Source organism: Neodiprion fabricii, chromosome 6 (genome assembly GCF_021155785.1).
Source record: "Neodiprion fabricii isolate iyNeoFabr1 chromosome 6, iyNeoFabr1.1, whole genome shotgun sequence".
NCBI lineage: Eukaryota > Metazoa > Arthropoda > Insecta > Hymenoptera > Diprionidae > Neodiprion > Neodiprion fabricii.
The window spans coordinates 11,080,616-11,100,086 of NC_060244.1; the positions used below are offsets into that span (position 1 = coordinate 11,080,616).

The following is a 19,471-nucleotide window of genomic DNA, read 5'->3' on the forward strand; positions in this document are numbered from 1 at the left end:
ATCTACTAAAATATTTTTATCAATTTCATCATTTTCTACAAAGATATATTTTAAATTTATTTCTGTTTCTTCATCAATTTTATTCTCTTCTACACAATCAGATTCATTGTCAATTTGCATCACATTTTCATGTGTTTCTGACATTTTATCATCATTATCACATTCAGGATCTTTAGTTGTGATATTTTCAAAAACTGTTTTTATATCTTCATCATCATTTTTATTTTCTTCATTATTATTCTCTTTCTTTGAATTCTTTTTAAATATTTCTTTACCTATTTTTTCATGTTCTTTTTCTGAATCTTCAGTTCTTAAAATTTTGATATATATTTTCGCGTTTTGTGCAAATGAGCTCAACCTTTCCGCAGGTTCCCGGTCGTATGAGAAAAGTGGTGGAGCTATTACTTTACCTTTAATACTAATTGTTTTCTGACCGTAATCTAAAACTACTTTATTAATATCAAGCCAATCGTTACCAAAAATCACACTACTAGACAGATGCGGTATAATTAAAAAAGCTGTTGTGATTTTCTGCGATCCTATATGAACATCAACCAAAATTTGTCGCTTAACCGCTGTGGGCTTTTTCCCAATTGCTGGTAAAACTACTACATTTGTAACTGGTAGTTCATTTAAACTATGATTACCTTTGAGAGATTTATATAGTTTTTCAGACATACATGTTACTTGGCTTCCTGAATCAAATAAAGCTACCATTCGATAATTTAACACATTTATTACTACATTCGGACCATTCGATAAGTTTTGTTTTACTCTTTCAATTTTTTCTTCAGCATTACCAATTTCGTGCATTAAGTCCTCAACTAAATTTGCATAATCCCAACTCGATGTCGGACTTATACACATCGAGCTGTTTATTAGTTTAAATTTCTATTTGGACTGGTTTGTAAATTATTGGTGTTAGTTTGCATTTGAGTTTGTAATGACTGTATCTGATTATTGGTTCCTGAGAAATAAGGTGGTGGATAATTGACGTTTGGTAAATTCATTTGGTTGCTTGTTGATGCTTGAACTTGCGGTTGATATTGCCATGGTGATAAGTTTGTACCAAATTGAGGATTTTGATAAAAGTTGTTTGCAGCATTTGGATAATTTTGTTGCCTACTTGTATTATTTATCTGTTGCTGTTGTTTATGTTGAATTTGCATGTTGTTTACATTATTCACTTGATTGTTGTTACTTTGATTTTGATATTTGTGTTTATTATTGTTTCTTTCTTCATAATTTACATCTAATTGCGATAAAGCTTGTTCTATTATTTTTGTATCCGCCATATTCACAGTTGCTAGAGTATCACGAATTTTATATGGTAATTGTTGGATAATGGTATAGTTTATTTCGAACTGGTCTAGTTTCGGTAATAGGTATTTTGCTTCCTTAAGCTGTTTAAAAAAATATGTTTGAAGTGAACCATCCTGTTGATTATACCTTCTTGAACTCCACTTTGTTTTGACTTTAACTTGGATTGGAATGGAATAAAATTTATTTTTAAAGGCTTCTTTAAAATCATTATACGTGTTGATAGTTTCTTTACTCGCTTCCCACCATATTTTTGCTCTACCTGATAATTTACTTTCGACTATCGACAATTTACACTCTTCCTTCACACATTTTAACCTGAAATAATTTTCCAAATTTTCCAAATATTCAATAGGATTTATAACTTCTTCATCTGTAAACTCGGGAGCTTTGGCATCAATGTGACTTCGTTGCAAACTTACTATTAACTCACTCACCGATATTTGATCGTTATTGGTAACTGGTTGTTGAACTGGATTCTGTATCTGTTGAAGAGCCTGTCTTTGTTGTTCGTTCTGGAGCTTCAACAATGCGACTTCGTTTGCCAGCTGTGCGTTAGTTGCTTGTTGTGCCTGTAGCTGTTCAATCGTATTTCGTAAACCCGCGAAACTCGCCATTTCCTCCTTCAAACGCTCCAGTTCTCCCTCCATCTCGCCTGTATTATTTCGTATTTGACTATTGCCTGCTTTTGATATGTCAGGTTCTGACCTCCTTGGTTTATTTGTGATCCTTGACCTAGTTTTAACAGGTGTTCTTTTAATCGTTGGTGCCATGTACTTTTGAAATTCTTATATTTCTATTTATCGCGTAATATATGTTTCTTACAATTACTACCTAAGGTCAATCATACAAACATTCAACGACGAAGTTTCAAATTTAATCCTATGTTTACTTTCTTTATGTCTAAACTTTATGTTCGGGCGCCATTTTGTAACGGTTTTTTTTTTTTGAGGTTCAACCGATACGTTTTGATTTTATGTTATATTAGAAATCTAGATATATTCAATAAACAAAATACATTAAATCAGGAGGAAACAATGTAGAACACAGATTTATTGAGTTTTGGTATAACCTTTTAAAAGAACAGGCAATCATAGAAAATCTCATTCACTCTTTCATTCACACGTTAAAATTACTCAATGCGATTACCGACGTTTTGTATATAATTATTCTGGTAAAATTTTTGTACCATATTAACGAAAGACTGGCTCTCTTTTCCTTTATGCTTCAAATTTAAAAATGATTCTAGTGAAAGAATGAATCTACTGACAAAGGACTCTAAATTATGGTGAGATTACAATAAAGTTAACAGACGAAGATATAAAATACTGACTTAAGAAGGCTATTACAGATTTGTGGCACAATCCACCTACAAATCAGTAATGAAACGATGACTTAGCTCGGAATATCTCTGATGAAAAGAGGTGGCCTAACGGCTCCGTAGATGATCATGGATGTTGAAGTTCTGGGATATTCCTTTTATAGAATCGGTCTTCACCGATTATACTGCGTGGTCGTTCGTCGATCAGATATTTGGATTTGTTCTTTAGGCTCACAGGCTCCGAAAGATTGGGATTCCGTTGGGTTACACTTCTTGTATGAATCGTCGTCTCAAATTTGTTTTTTTTTTACTTGTTTTGTTTTCCCAAATGTTAACGAAATTATAAGAATGTGAATATGACAGGACTAGACTTTATATCGACCGTTCGCTTCGACCCCGGTTCGCAGAGAGAGAGAGTTACACTTATTTCACCGGATAGGTGATCTTGACCGACGTGACACCTAGAGTTAAGCGTTTGCCCTTTATTTTGAAACGTTGTATGTGCTTAAGGCGCGTACATACGAATTACTTTATATTCTATGTGACTCGCATGTAATATCGTTACACAAGCTCGTTACTGTCTAAGCGACAGGTGAATTAGAGAAGAGGCGCTTAACCGAGTTCGTAGAATGTATTTTGCATTAATTGGCTGGTTAACGGAGGCTGGGAAATAAACCAATGATCAAATAGACACTCAAGTAAGGCGTAATTGAAGAGAGTTGCATTGAATTAGAGATGAAACCGACCGCTAATGCCTACTGTAAGAACGTGAGGTCATTAACAAGCTCAAAAAGCGGAATATTATCATTTATTTTTTGCTGTATTATTTACTAACGCATGAAGCCTTAACGATCGCCTGGTTATAATTAATGACTTTTATAATTTCACCCGTTAATAAATTTTCTACAAACCAACTGACAATGAAATACAGTTTTCCCTCAACTCCTGAGTTGATTGAGAAAGAAAAAAAAACATTCTGTATACAAACATGACGAAGGTTAACAGCAACGAACCTATTAAAGATGATTTGCAATGAACAACCCAAATGAGGATTAACTAATTACAGCTGGGTGCAAAATCTACTTTAGCATTTAAAATTTGTTCTTGATATTTTTCTCCGTTGTTATCGAGAGAATGATTAACCGTGGCGATAAAATTCAACTTGGATCGATTCAACCTACGTGTGCAAAATCTCGATATTACTATTCGATCAACCAGATCCTTGAAATGTAGAAACAAAAATTCGTGAATGCAGGTTGACATGGTAAAAGGTCGAGTCCCGAATTCGCTTGTGATAAATGAAGATAACGGCGAGGCTTAAATTGAGCGTTAAATGATTTCTCACAGCCCGATCTATATAATGCTGCAGTCGGCGAAATGCTTAGAAGGCTATTCTAAATACACGACGTTTATACAGTACAATGTACACATATATACTTTCAAATGATTAGCGGCATGCTAAACAACGTAAATACGTACCCTGCAAGCAGAGTAGGCATACTCGTTGGTAATTGGCACGTTACCTACGCCCTGAGCGAACCCATTCGACCAATTTGATGCCCCGTTGATCGCAATTAGCCATCGGCTCTGCCTTAATTGAGTGCCAACTTGACTCGGTTATGTTGTGTGTTGATCCAGGAGGCTTGCAGTCAAGCTTATGAATTTCCTAAATTGGCGTCGTATCACTCGGATACTCTGATAAAAGTAGCATGAATGTTGAGGAGACATCAAACGGAGGGTTGAAAAGTGCAAACAGTATTTGTTGCTTCAAGTTTCATTCAAGCAATATTCTCTCGGCCGGAAAAACATGTTCAAACTTCGAATTTCATTTGAAAAATCTTGACGATCATTAACTCTGAAGACACGGTATTGATATTTTATCGTTTGCCAAAATGCTGAATCAAAAACCTATCTTTCGGTAAATTTTCATTTCCAATATTTCATCAACGAACGAAATAAACAATGACACATCAAGCTTATCGGTCAAACTCCTTGAATTTTTGTTTTCCATGGTCTTGTTTCAATACTTTTTCGACCTTGTATACTGTAGACGGTAAAAATTAATTACCGACAACGACAAGAATACCTCAATTTTGTATCCCTGAAAACGGCTGTCTGGAAATATCTGCAGTGTATCACGTGTATCGAGAAGATAATTTTCGTGTTCCCTCTTTTCGAAGCGGATCCGCCGAGAGGCTCCTTCCAAATGTCACGAGTCACGGTTAAGAATCATTCACCGCAGGGCCTTGCCTAGTTAATATTAATAGTCAGCTTGCTAGAGGCGCGAATGCAAACGTTGGAACCACGTGGCCCACAACTGGCAAAAGTAGCTCTCCGCATGGAAACGAGTTTCTTATTTTTTCTTCCATTCACCAATCGATAACAACACCTTGAGGTCTGCCTCTACCGAACGTGAACATTTTATCCGCCTCACGAGTCATCATCGGCATCATCATCATCATCATCATCATCATCATCGCCTTGCGGATGCGCGGTAGAAGTTCTCAATTTTTTACACGTTCGTTATAAATACCATTACAAACGAATGGATTTCAGGTCAAGACCAACGCCCAGTATCCAGGCAAGCGAGTTTATTTCTTCTCGCTTACCTAAACGATGAGGTAATTCTTGTGATAATATTTAACTCTCATTTATAACCTGTTCCGATCTTTTTCAAATTTAAGATTCCTCTCGCGCGTTGCCAGATCTCTCTGAATTATCTGGCGATTGTTCATAGTATTAGCGAATTATTGGATCGATAACACTCAGCGTGCGATAGTTTCTTTTAATAAAATTTATAACCCTTCCGAAATGAATTAAAACAATGCTAAACGTTTAGCTCAAGTGTTCGTCCCTCGAACTGAGCGATAATTGAAAAATCCATACCTCGGGGAAACGAACTCGAAACGAAGTCTGGCACTAATACTGGTGGGACGCTGTCATGACGAGTCTACAAGTGATTTATAAAATTGATCCCAACAACGGGGAAAATCGCCTAATATGAAGGAAATTTATAAATTGCAAAGTTGCCAAGTTGTCAATTAATATAATTTCGTGATCAATCCGTGCAGTAAGACATTTTCTGTCGTAAAATCTTCCTCTATAATTCCTCGAGGGTTTGGAATTTCAAAACAGGTTGATCTTTCCTCTGATTTTATCACGGTAACGCAAGAATCGAATGACTCCTTTTTTGTTTTTATTCTTTTCTTTAATATTTGCAGACATTCGGAACCCTCCATTCCATTCGAAGAACCATTCTCTTCTCATTCTCTACATTGCGAAGTTGTTCTCTACAGGGGAATATCATTCCCTAACCACCATTTACCCGAGTCCTTTTCTCGCGCCTTTACCAGTTAGCCAACCAGTCCTATACACCCTGGAGCAGAAGGTGTTTGAAAACTGGTGGATTAACTGCGCGACGATTGCCATTTCTAGTCCTTTAATTTGTTCCGAGAGTTAAGGGAAACTTTGCTCCTCGTTAAGGAGCGAAATTGTTCAGGGGGGTTTTCACATTGTCCTGCAAACGATCACTTGAACGAGAGTGCCATTATAGGAACCGCGGTAGCTTATCCTTTTTTCTCTTTCTCTCTCTATTTACCCCAGAGTTACCCACCTAGTGGTAAAACCGAACTTGGAACGAGAAGACCGATCGGTATACCCAACTATTTGAAAAGCAGACAAGTACGCCTTTATTTAAACTCGGTCGTTTTACGTAACATTGCTTCATATTTCCCGCACGCACACATATCGTGCAGTCCTCGTTAATTTTATTGGCGAAGCGCATTCCGCTGGATGCATGGTTTTAATCGGCTTAAATTATTTCCTTCTCCTCGCACGATGCACGTGACAAAGTACACGTGCATGCATATATTATTAAGCGGTGCACTGTTACAGCAAACGCGACGACGTTAATAGTTAATAAAACAGAAATGGGGATACTACGCGAGTGTGCATAATACCCACGACTAACACTCTCGAGGTCGACGCTAAACTTTATACGCTAATTACTAAACCGCTTAAGCTGATCCTTTAATTACTTTGACAGGGTTCGCGACCCCGCTTCAACGACCACCGAAACCGCCGCTTTAAGACGACGTTTTGTTGTCATACCTGTAAACGGATATTCCATAACTTCGTTTATTGCCGTACGGGATATATAATTTTCAACATTCCTTTTCGTATTCGGAGTTTTTTTTTTTTTTTTATTCATCATCCGAGCCACTTTTCTCGTCGAATGATTCTTGATCGGTTTTTTTTTTTTTTTTTTTCTTCACAATCTGAACACCATCTTCGATTGAAATTCCAATTGCCGCACTTTTCACAAACTTAGCGAAAACGACGCCACGCAGTGATGTGTTTATAATATAGACACTTTTGCCAAATTGTGAAAAAATTCATCAAACCTATCATGCAGGAATAAATAAGAGACGGAATTTAAAAAAAATGACATTACAAGAAAATATCGACTCTTCGTCTGACTATATTTTTTTGCCCTGGTGCTGTCCACTCAGGTAAATCTGTAATATGAAAACATGTGATTCAGGTACAGCAATGAGGGTGTAGCGGAGGAGTCGACGCTGGTCGATGACACCCTCAACGGCAATCCTCACGTTCATGTACTCGACCGAGCCGACAGATCAAAGGGTCCAACATTGCCTCCGCAAGTTAGCGCCTCCTCATTGACGGATTCCGTCGGATCTATCCGCTGCACTCGCGGTCCAGATCAAACTGAAAGAGCCAACGCCACCTTAAGGGAGTACGTTTCTCGACTTTCGTTGCGCCCTTCTTATTGCTGATCGTTATGATATTTCCGTCGCGCAAATTTTGGTGATCAACGGATACACGGCAAGATGCCAAAAAAAAAAAAAAATGTTTTATTTTATTAAGACCGGTTCTATAGTACCAAAAGTCCACAGCCATTCTCGCCAAGCCCGCGTTAAAGAAATCGAACTGCGTCGTTGACGGTGTCTAATTGGAACAAGCACAAATTGAAGGAATGCCAATTGCTATGGTTGACGTCAAGTGGCATTACTATTATGTGTATTCTAGAAATTGCGGATTCTTGTTTTTTGCAGCACTTGATCCTTTTTGCCAAGTCTGTACGCACAGTCTCTGTAATTACTCGCAGTTGGCTCGAATAACTGTGGCATTAACCATAGACTGTAACTGCCAATCTCGCGGTTGGAGATTATCAGCAGTGTACCGATTGTACAGCGTTGTTACATTGAGCTTTAATTGTAGACTATCGTCGCTTGTCTATATATCTCTCTGTTTCTCATTCTCTCTGTCTTTCTCTGTTCACCACCCTCATCTATTTCACTGGCTACTTGTATACGTCTATATCTTTCACTCTGTATATCAGCATAGTTTATACTCTTCTTGCGTCTGTCTCTACGTTACGCTTAATACATGCCTGTACTTGTATAATATAGGTATTGAACTTTAATTCGTGCTTACCGATGCATCAGCGGAATTCGAGCAACCCAACGCTACCTTTCTTTGCATTCCTACTATTCATGTTCCAACAGTGACTCTTTCATACTTTTCACCATCGCGACTCTAAGCAATCCAAGACTGCCAATCCAAGTTGCTTGGCCTTTACGATAACCGACAAACAGCACGTACCAAAATAATGTAAAAAAAAAGACATAGCATTTTTGAATGCGAATTTGACGTGTCAATCGTAGGTAACATCGTATCGTACTTGCGAAATTCAACGAAACGTGAAACCTCGGTGAGCGATGTCTCCTTACTTCTACAAACAATCGTGTACGTCAAGTGTTCGCAGTCCCGTAAGAATTAAATCAATCCTACCTTGGGTTCACCCAAATGACCCGTTGAATTATTTTCTCGGTACACGAAGCTCGTAAACTTTTACAACCCTCGTGTATAGCCAAAGGTTGTAGGCTGGCTATTTTAGGACGAATAGGCAAGGGAAGGAACGGAAAGGGGATGGCTGAAAATTACCGGCTGATGGAGCCGCAGCGGAAGTTGAGTCGAGTCACCTGGTTGTCTGGGAAATATACATGCATACGTACATGGAACAGGAGTACTGCAGGTTACCACTGTTATCAACCCCGAGCCCGGTATGTGTATTGCAGGTACGCGGTAGATTGCGTCGGGGTTAAGTATTGCCTGTGGTAATCGAAGCAACGGTTGCGGTGAGCGAATAGCAAAACGGTTCAACGCCCTGTAACTGGCACAAGTCGCGATCCTCCGGTGACTTACGGATATGAAGAGCAAGTAGAATGACTCTGGTTCGAATAAGTCAGCGGTTTTTCCTTTCACTTTTCGCTATTTTCTTGAAACTCGTCAAACGCGATTCCAAACATTTTCGCAAAACTTCGCCAAGTCGCACTGTTTGACAATATCAGTAATTATAATATGGTAGAAAGCAGCATACAGTTTGACGTACGAATTAGAGCTTACGTCGCACACTGATGCATCGATGTCCAATTATTTCAATATCGGTGATCGATAAAGTGCCGACGCGCCGATTCCTAGACCATTTCACAATCGAAACCAGTCGTCGGATAAAAGCTCCCCGGACGTTCTTATCTAGCTTTAGAGTGAAACTTGCGGTAAACTATTGGCATGCCTCTGGAAAGAAGTATCGACAATAAACCCTGGACTTTTATTCTTCGTGCATACTCACTCTTCTTTCCACCCTCGAGGATCGGACTCGGCGGGGTAAAGCAATGAATCTGAGACGCGGAATCAAACGTCGGTCCCGAACATAGAATTACGCTTGAAGTTCGCGTCGGGTGATAGGAGATTTATAAAATGCAAACTGCAATAACTTCGGCGTTATCTAATTTAAAACAGCGAGCCTTTGGAGTAAAAAGTTTTCGACCAACCACCCGAGCGCCCCGTACGTTCGTCGAATTTCTTTTCGAATCGGGCTGCGGCGGCGTTTAAAGCTAGGTGGTGCTTTTAGACGTTGCTTTTCGCCTGTGTTAACGCTTATTCACTTTAGCCGCTTAGTATACCCTGTACACCTTGATCCTCCGCCATGGCCCGAATTGCTGTTTCCTTCTATTTGCGCCCGGTAATTACTCGACGCTGCACCACGGCGAAACTTTGGAGCTTGTATTTCACGTCGGGAAAACTAGTCCGACACCGAGCATCGTCATATTTATCTTGTAGATACACCTCGGCGTGAATCCAGAGCTTTCCTATCTCCACTCACGCTCAACGTTGGTACATTCTGTCAGATGCAGCTCTTGAAAATGACGCCGTGTTATACTTACCTTCACGCTTTTATGATAACCACCTCTTACTGCCTGTGATATTTACGCAACTTCGTATCTATATCTTTGCATAGAGCTTTCGTTTGGGTTTTCTTACTTTTTTCGTCTCAAATATTCAAAAGTATAATTCTTATTTACACATTATGCAACGAAATTTGCCGCTTTTAGCGATCCTGCGTAAGTTTTTACCCCTGGATACAAATTCAGTCGGGTTGTAGTTGTTTTCTGGAAAGCCTTACAGTTGGTCGAATTAAAAAAGAAAATATTTTATCACAAGAGTTAAGAGACTATTGAAACCTGACTTGAAACCTGAATTGAAACCTGATCAACATTTTACACAAATTTTTTATGACGACGATTACTGTTTTTTACCCCGAAGAGTCAGGTTTCTTGCGAGCGAATTCGCATTTTCTCCCGAATCTTGTCAAAGTTAACGCAATTGTACAACGAGTTCCCTAAAATCCACGTAATACGTTGACTGAAAAATTTTCAATTAAAAATCGTATTTCAGCTACTGCGAGAAGCCTGACAACGAATCAGAGATGGGTGGAATACCTCACGTGGAAGGTGGGCTGAACAGCGACCTTTACGCGGTTCCAGTAAAACGTCGTCAGCCAAAAGACCACAAAGACCAGAAGGACTTGCCGCTGCAACCGAGCACGGAGAAGCTGCCAGCGTCCGAGGACATCGACGCGGTTGACTCCGAGGACAAAGACGAGAATCTCCCGCCGGGATGGGAGAAGCACGAAGGTCGGTACCACCCAGGGCCGGCCGAAATCTCCGGGCTATTACCGTCCCATTAATTGGTAACACTTACGAATTGCTTTCAGACAACGACGGCCCGTATTATTGGCACATAAAAAGCGGCACCATCCAAAGAGAACCACCCGAGGCTCCTCTGCCTTCGAAATCAGACTCTCGCAGAAGTTTAGTTAAGGATAACGATAGTGTAAGTTTAATTTTTACACTTAATGAAGTTTGACTTTACTGGTAATGGAAGCGGTGGCCGTTAACAACGTTACGAATACTTTATTCAGATAAACAATTTTCACTCGATCGGCGGAATGGTGAACACGGTCACCCGCAGCAACACAAGCTCTGCCCTTGATCAGGATCTGGAGAACAAGAGGAAAGAGGATCTAGCTCTCAAGTAGGTTTCGCTTCTCGAAGTGGATACGACGGCTGAAAGAGTGGATGAATTTTGAGAACTTAAAGCTCGACGACTAATTATTCCATTCGATTGTTTGTCTGTTTCATTAAAAAATACGCAGATCGGACTTGAGTTGCGTACATTTTTTTTATGTATGTATACCACCTCCCTCGGTGACATGTTTTGCATCACCCGCACTACTTCTGCTAAAAAAACAACTTTATTGTTGGATAGTTTGCCCTCTTCGCTGCATCCTACTTATTTCTTTAATTATCATATTTTTTTAGTCTGTTAAATTTTTAAAAAAACTGGTCAAATTTGAAATAAAACTCGAACTTCAAATCGAAACGGTTGGCATTCTGTTGGAAAAATGAAAAACAATAGTTTGGATATAGTAGAAAATGAATTCCCAAAAATCGTCTATTCCTTCAGCCATTTACTCGTGTACTACACATACCCCCTCAAGTCGTGTCGATTCACTAGAATCCCGCATCGTCAACCCCTCACCGCCACCATTTTATTGTAGCCAATAATTTACAAAAGTTTCAATCTGCCCCATCAAAGGCGGAGGAGTTACCCAGCTCGCGTCGACACCGAGAGCAGAGACAGGCCAATAAGGTTTGCGGTCCGTTCGTTGGGGTGGGTCGAGGTGGCCGAAGAGGATCTGACCCCGGAGCGAAGTAGCAAAGCCGTCAACAAGTGCATCGTCGATTTGTCACTGGGGAGGAACGATCTGCTGGACGTTGTCGGAAGATGGGGAGACGTGAGTGTGCGGATAGACCTTTTCGGCATTCGTCTTGTATGCTTTTTTCCTCCGGCCGCTTTCATTCATACACCCCGTTTTGACCTCCTCAGGGAAAAGACTTGTTTATGGACTTGGACGAGGGTGCGCTTAAGCTAATAGATCCGGAAAACCTGACGGTACTCAATACTCAGCCCATTCATACGATCAGAGTGTGGGGCGTTGGAAGAGACAATGGACGGTGAGTACCAATCTGCCGATCATTATTACAAAGTGATAAATCTTCAATTGTCAATGCGTTTTAACGTCGACCTGAACAATCGATGATTTTCGCCACTTTATCGGGAAATTACATTTATTCGGAATCTCTTTGTTCCATACAATTCTGTCGCATGGAAGCCGGAGTATCGATCAGTAATCGGTGTACAAATGTAACCATTTCTGTGCTTGATAGCGCTCGGGTTTAGATACTCGTTTCGTTTACATTATAATCGCCTGTGTCGCGGTCGATCGCATTAAGTTTTTGTATACATTTATAATCACTTGCTACGTAATTCGGAAGGATCATTAACTTCGATGTTTCTTCCATGTCTGCCTTTGACGCGGATGGACACAACAGCGAAAGGTAATTCAAATACTTGAACCTGCATCGACACAGACTTTTCAGAAAACTGCATGGAACTGCTATTCTCCTGTCTTGCAAACCGAGCTGGATTTAGAGAAACAGAACAAAGCATTAACCCACAAACATAGAAACAATTTACTGCATTTTGGTGAACACACGGAAACGGAGCCACATCCGTCCAGACTATAAATCATTACTGCATCGTGCTTTGCACTAATTAAATCAATAATATACACGGCCGAGATCTTCGAGACTTACTCGATTTTCCGGCTCGAATCATGTAGCAACGCCTTGTGACATGGAGAAGTTTTAATCGCATTTTTCTCTATTTCTCAAACCTAGGGACTTTGCGTACGTCGCCAGAGACAGATCGACGCGAAGACACATGTGTCACGTGTTTCGTTGCGACATGCCGGCACGCACGATCGCCAACACCCTTCGCGATATTTGCAAGAAGATTATGATCGAGAGATCGCTTCATCAGAATCTTGCTAAGCCAGTTGATATTAACGGGAGAACGAGTTTGGCAACTAGACCGACTAATCTTCCTACGGAACATAGACGATTCCACAGAAATGGTCAGGCCCTAGTCAGTAAGTATTATAGTTATTTTTTTTTTTTATCATGTCTCTGCAGAAGCTACCTCAAAATCTAATCGTTTTGTATTTGTACCTGCTGATTTATGTGAATTATCGAAAAAACAACTGTTCGCACGAATAGTTCTCGTACGTGAGGAGATTTCTTAGGTCAGAGCAGTAGAAAATGACGATTTTATTGTTGCTATACGGCTAAACTAATGAACGGAATAAAATGAAACAAAATGCATTCGAAATCTGAAAATTTTCGCTTTATGACTGGAAGAAAATTTCAATTGTCTTAAAAATTAACTCCTGTACGTCGCGTCGATTCAAGTGGAGCTTTTCAGAAACGATTAGTAAAATGGGAAACACGTTTGTAGGCGAACGGAATATCCGAAATACTAGAACCAAAACTTTTTAGAATCGTCGGTGTATCCTCTGAGGTCCTGTGTGACGAATTTATTATTTGACTCTTTGTTTTTGAAAAATTAATAAAAACGTTCCCGACAGTCTAAAAAAAAAAACACGACTTCCGATGAAAAAAATTACAGCTAAGCCAAATTTCAAATTCAAGTAAATCCGATCCGCAGTAGCTTAGAGGATATATTGACGATTCTTAAAAGCCTTTGTTTTTGTGTTTAGGATTTTCTGTTCGGCTGTAAAAGTGGTTCCCGTTTTCCTAATCGTTTTCTATAGATCTCCACTTGAACTGACGCGACGTATAGAAGTTAATTTTTAAAATATTTGAAATTTTGTTTTTTTTTTTCTCACGTGAAAATTTGCAGCTTTCAAATGCATTTTGTTTCATTCTATTCCGTCCATTAGTCTCGCCACAACGAACGAATAAGATTATCATTTTCTACTGATCCTACCCTAGGAACTCCCTCAAAAAGAACGTGATAAAACTTACGCTTCAAGAAGAACTTTTAATTGGCGTGAAAATTCATCTTGCTACACAACACTATCCCGATATCAAAGAATAAATTATAAATATAAAAATGTATGCAAATATGTCGATAAATTTTAGACTTATTCTTTCTGTGCCGATTTCTTTTTCAGCACAATCTTTCCCGACGCCAATGGAAGAGCCGAAGAAAGTATTAAGAGCACAATACCTAGGCTCGATGCAAGTTTCGCAAGCCAGCGGTATGGACGTGTTGAATGACGCGATAGATCATATGGTAACAAACACGCCGAATGATCAGTGGCGAAATGTTAACGTTGCAGTGGCACCGAGCATGATATCCATACTGACGCCAAATGTGAGCAATCAATTTTTTTCTCGCATAAAGTAGGAGCTCGATTATCCGAACCATGACTTGATTTATCCGCACCTTGGTTCCAAAAATACATTCTTGTACGGTTTTGCGAGAACCGCACGTCTTCGAGTAAGCTCAAGCGCGTTTCTCGGTCTTCCGATCTGTGGATTCAAATTTGTCTTGTATGTGGTATCAATTCCTAAGATAAAAATTGCTTTTCGGTTATCCGAACCAGGCTCGGCCCCAATTAGTTCGAATAATCGAGGTTCAACCGTAACAATGAATATTCAACTTTGCACGATCATTAATTGACGGAAATTTTACCGTCGAACAGGACGACAAGCTCATAACCGAATGTCGAGTTCGTTACCTGTCCTTTTTGGGGATCGGCCGCAACGTGAAACAGTGTGCCTTCATAATGCATACGGCTCAGGACATTTTTATCGCACACGTATTCAACTGCGAACCGAGTAGCGGAGCGCTGTGCAAAACTATCGAGGCTGCTTGCAAGGTAGGTCATAAATTCGTCAAGAATCGCTTGACGCTCTTGATGCGATTGTCGCAACTCATCCCCCGATTCCAACCACAGTTGAGGTACCAGAAATGCCTAGACGCTCATCCCCAAGGATTCAGGAATGCAACCAGCCTAAACACTCCTGGAGGACGGGGACTTGGAGCCACTTTGAAGTCTCTTGTCGGATCTCTTACTGGTCGAAGAAATAAGCAGGGTGAATCCTGAGATGAGGCTCTCTCGCTGCAGGTAAGTTTTCGCAACGGCGTATCCGGTGTTCTGGATCAATTACCTTTATCCGTAAGGCGTAATAATATACTTTGAAAAAACTGGGAAGTGCGAATTTCCGAGTTTCCCTGGAAAGCAGTATTTTACAAGGTAATTTCTTTGTAGAAGAAGTTTTTACTTGTAATTTCGCAGGAACTGTGGCCACTACCTGCAGAGCGAGAGGTAATAAGACACAGACATCTGCAGTCCCCGTTGACCCTGAAATACTTTGGAGGATCACCGCCTAGTGCATCTCTGCGGTCACTTCTCTCGCCTTCGTTGGATACAAGGCGCATACAACTTGCACGATGGGAAAGCAATCCTTAGATAAACGTACGGTCCCTTCTTTCAAAGATGAATAATTTTGAAAAGATGGCAAGAAAGAACAGGAATGGAAAAAGAAATGAGAAAAATAATCCCACGTCAAGATTCCGGCACTGATGTTGTGTCGCTGCCCATAAGACCTCTACTTCAGTCCCTAAGATAAGAGAAAAAAAAAACAAAACAAAAAAAAAAAAAATATCGTGAATTCAGCAACGTGCTATATGAAACCTATAAACGACAAGGCTTAGTGTTAATATTACATTGCAGTTTCTGAGTTGATATAAAACGGATAAAGATATGAAAGAAGCAAAATACTCAACACATCCGCAGCAATTGTTTAAAGTTTTTTTTTTTTACGTACAATTTTAAGGTTTTTCTATTTTTTTTTTTTGTTTGTTTAATATCGTACTCTTTTATTTTTTTTCCCCATCCACGTAAACATATATTAAAAGCATCACAGTCAAGATTAGACTTTTTTTTGTAGTTGAATTAAAACGTAGATGGTGCAACTTGCCTGTCAAAATTAGTCGTTGGCCAGAAGAAAATTGGTAAGTGAATCAAAAATAACAACGCATTCGACATGCGTGTCTCGTCTCTTACAAAATCATATGATCGTGAAAAAAAGATGTGAAAAAGGAAACGAGTTAAAGAAAATAACTGTTCCTACGATCTTATGTTTTTCGTCCCGCTCTCCAGACAAACGATGGTTTCTTTGATAATTAACGGTAAGAGCTAAATGAATTGAATAAATATCACTGACAATTTTCACGATACAGAAATTGCTCGGACATTCCGTGAAGCTGTAACTTTATAATAATAACATGAAATTTAAACAGCTTCTCAATTTTAATAATCATCACGCGCGTCAGACGCCGTATAATTATATCAAGTAGACAAATATGAATATATATTTAATATATATATATTATATATATACATATATACACACATATATATATATATATATATATATATATATAAATACATACGTATATAAGATTTATATTAAGTACTGGTTGTAAATGAAACTAATAAGGAAAAAATCAAAAAGAAAATTTTTCAATGTACCCTATTGAATTAGCTGATTAAATGATATTATCGAACTTTTCGCGTAATGCAGTGACCAGGCAGAACGACCTTTGCGTTACTGAAGAAGAGAGAAGAGAAGAAAAGAAATTAAAGAAACAAGGGAATAAAGAAAACCAAACAAAAACCACACAAATAAAAAAAGAAAATGAAAAACACTAAATTCTGTACATACGAGGAACGAGTGATTAATTTAATAAATATTATTACCATACGATATAATGTAAGTATTAGGATTAACGAGAAAGAAAGGGAAAAAGAGGTGTATAAGTTTATAATATACAGAGTATCCACAAGGCATTTGAAAAGCTACATAATTATAGAGCTTATTATATATTCTTGAGTGTACAGTACGAAAAGGAAGATCGAAGTAAATCGAAGGGAAGAAATTTCAAATCATCACACTACACTGCGTAGGGATAGGTGTTTATTTTTTAATGCCAGGTTAATTAGGGAGAGCCTGCGACGAGGTGATATGACAAATATTAGCGTGATCAGCAGAGTGTCAGAATGTATCAACTTTGAAAGTGTGTATGTAAAGAAGCTATACTTGTAAGGTAGTAGTGTTATGAATAATTACGGAATGAACAGAGAAAAAAGCGAAGAAAAAAAGAAAAAAAAATTGCTATCAAAATATCTCTCGCATATATCCTGCGTTAATTAATAGTGTTCAGAGACGAATTAAATCGCAAGATCGAGCTATAACGGTACATCTACAGTATGTGTATGTACATACAAGTATATTTATATACGTGTAATGGGTATGTGTATTATATTGACATTATACTTGAATTCTGACTGCTGTGAATGCATAAGACACGTATATTATGTATATTTACAAATTTATGTGTATAAACACATATTATTTGTGGATCATGCAGCGTTTTCTTTTTATATTCGAACGAAACGGAAGATAATATTAATTTATGGTTAAATATATATAATATATATATATATATTATCACATATAAACAGATAAACGCTATGAAAATTTGAATATAAAAAGCTAGACGCACCCTTGAATTATAGTATAAGGATTACGTATATAACAAATCGTATAGGTTAGTAAATATATATTATACGTATCCTATATATCTAACCCTAAATTGAAACGCGATTGATTGATAATGACATATATTATACATATTATAATTATTATGTATTACTGTAAGAATTGTTTTTATTATCACAGTAAATTGATATCGTGCTGCAAACATACATAGATGTAATAATAATAATAATATTTAATAACAATAAAAACATGATATTTGCTACTGTTGCTGGTTGCAGGGAATAATATTATAATGATATTCTAACCGTGACAAGTAATATATATGTATATATATTAATTGTATGATTATCATTAATTTTATTACACTGTAACTGCTGACGTTTATAATTACTGTTACTCTTGTTGTCACTAATTGTCACCATTTTTTACATTCATTTACTGCCAGTTACAGCTGATGACACTCGCGGACAAGTACTGTTATTGATTTTAATGTTACCATTCGCATCGATGGGGCGAATTTCATATTTACCACGATAATAACACGCATATAATGTGTAAGTACGACGAGGAAAAATATGGCATGGCATGGGGCTTACAGCTTTTCAGGCAAAAATTAAACGGTGCAATTCACTGCCATGTATTCGCAAATATTGCGTCTAATTCAAGCAATTTTACAACAAGTTGCAGAAAAATCAGGACAAATCGCGACCAGTGGGTTAACTGTTGCTCGAAAATTGGAATTCGTTAATTATAAAAACACACTATTCGCGTGAAATATTATCAACTATCAATTGACACAAAATTCAAGCCATGCCAATTATGTATGATGGATTATTCTTGTACAGACAGCTGGGGATTCTGTTATAATTGGATCCGAAATGTAGCAATGGGCCAAAATAAAGAAAAAAAAAATCATTAAAAAAGCGATTACAACGGCTAGTATTTCTCAATATTGACGGTATCCAAATGTTCCTATATAAATCGTTGCAATTATACAGATGAATTGCATAGCTAGATAAAAAATAAAAAAGTGAAGCGGAAAAAAATAATGGAGAAAAGAAAACTGCGGTGCCGCTGACGAGAGATGAAAACAAATTAATTAAGTTGAATTACCACAAATAAAACGGAACAAAAGATGTGAAGGGTGAATAGAAAAAAAAAACGAAAAAAAAAACACCAGACAAAAGGAATAAGGACAGAAAAATACTTGTTGTTGAAATCAGAAATAGTGAAAAAAAAAAAATGAATAAATAAGTTAATGTTTTGCAAAGGCTGTTACTGCGAAGAGTAAACTTGTGCGGGACCCAGGACGATGTTTCTATGTAATATGCATATATGTATAGTATAAGCGAATGAAAAGGTCAGAGAAAAATCTGCGTTCTCTAGGTTAACTAAATTAATTGAATCAAGTAATTAAATAATGAGAGAAATCGATTATTATTGTACATAATGTAACACGCTGATCGCCCGCCTTTACTGTAATATTACACGACATATATATACATATATATATATATATATATATATATATTATAATATATATTATAATATATTATACTATTTATATTATTATATTATATTATTTATCATATATATTATAATATATTTACCACAAAAAAATGCGCCGCTCTTGCTGTTATACCCAGCTAGATGTAACGATAACGCAATGTGCCCGGTTTTGAATCCGCACTATGATAACATTCATTTTGTAATCTTTTTCGTTCTTTACATAATATATTCAACAAAATCATTCTCTCAATTTTTATGTACATTATAGATTTGAGATACCCATGATGTATGAACAATAAGGAACCGTTACACGCTGAGTGTGACACGAATGCGTTAAATTTGTCTTTTGAGAATCTAAAATGCACCGATGCAACCCAGAACAAGATATCCCAAAATACAAATTACCTGCAATCTGTATACCGGTATGTTATATGACGTTCAGGATGTGATTAAATGTATGTAAATACTATAAGAATTAATACACACATACATACACACACACACACACACACACTCA

At 37.9% G+C, this 19,471-nt stretch overlaps 2 protein-coding genes across 10 annotated transcripts in view; one reads left to right on the forward strand and one right to left on the reverse strand.

Moving 5' to 3' along the window:
• Window positions 1-15,588, forward strand: part of LOC124185513 (protein Fe65 homolog) — a 193,346-nt gene extending 177,758 nt beyond the window's left edge. For 7 of the 9 annotated variants that reach the window (XM_046576369.1, XM_046576368.1, XM_046576372.1 and 4 more), the window contains 12 exons: window positions 7,185-7,397; window positions 10,403-10,641; window positions 10,722-10,840; window positions 10,929-11,041; window positions 11,606-11,804; window positions 11,897-12,024; window positions 12,403-12,408; window positions 12,751-13,001; window positions 14,046-14,248; window positions 14,580-14,756; window positions 14,835-15,005; window positions 15,177-15,588. In XM_046576369.1, the coding sequence (XP_046432325.1) occupies window positions 7,185-7,397; window positions 10,403-10,641; window positions 10,722-10,840; window positions 10,929-11,041; window positions 11,606-11,804; window positions 11,897-12,024; window positions 12,403-12,408; window positions 12,751-13,001; window positions 14,046-14,248; window positions 14,580-14,756; window positions 14,835-14,984 (1,798 nt within the window). In that variant the 3' untranslated portion in view covers window positions 14,985-15,005; window positions 15,177-15,588. The remainder of the gene's footprint in view (window positions 1-7,184; window positions 7,398-10,402; window positions 10,642-10,721; window positions 10,841-10,928; window positions 11,042-11,605; window positions 11,805-11,896; window positions 12,025-12,402; window positions 12,409-12,750; window positions 13,002-14,045; window positions 14,249-14,579; window positions 14,757-14,834; window positions 15,006-15,176) is intronic. The other 2 variants (XM_046576371.1, XM_046576373.1) reach the window with 2 other exon arrangements.
• Window positions 761-2,702, reverse strand: LOC124185518. The gene is made up of 2 exons (XM_046576384.1): window positions 1,758-2,702; window positions 761-1,638 (listed from the first exon to the last, which is right to left on the reverse strand). The coding sequence occupies exons 1-2, from the start codon at window positions 2,091-2,093 to the stop codon at window positions 1,612-1,614; spliced, it is 363 nt and encodes a 120-aa protein (XP_046432340.1). The 5' UTR covers window positions 2,094-2,702; the 3' UTR covers window positions 761-1,611.
• Window positions 15,589-19,471: the final 3,883 nt, after the last annotated feature.

Bases quoted from the DNA above. Each gene is read 5' to 3' on its own strand.
- LOC124185518 (XM_046576384.1), bottom strand. From the start codon at position 2,093: ATGGCACCAACGATTAAAAGAACACCTGTTAAAACTAGGTCAAGGATC. The intron at 1,639-1,757 runs GTGAGTGAGTTA...AAATTATTTCAG, and splicing joins CCAATAACGATCAAATATCG to GTTAAAATGTGTGAAGGAAG.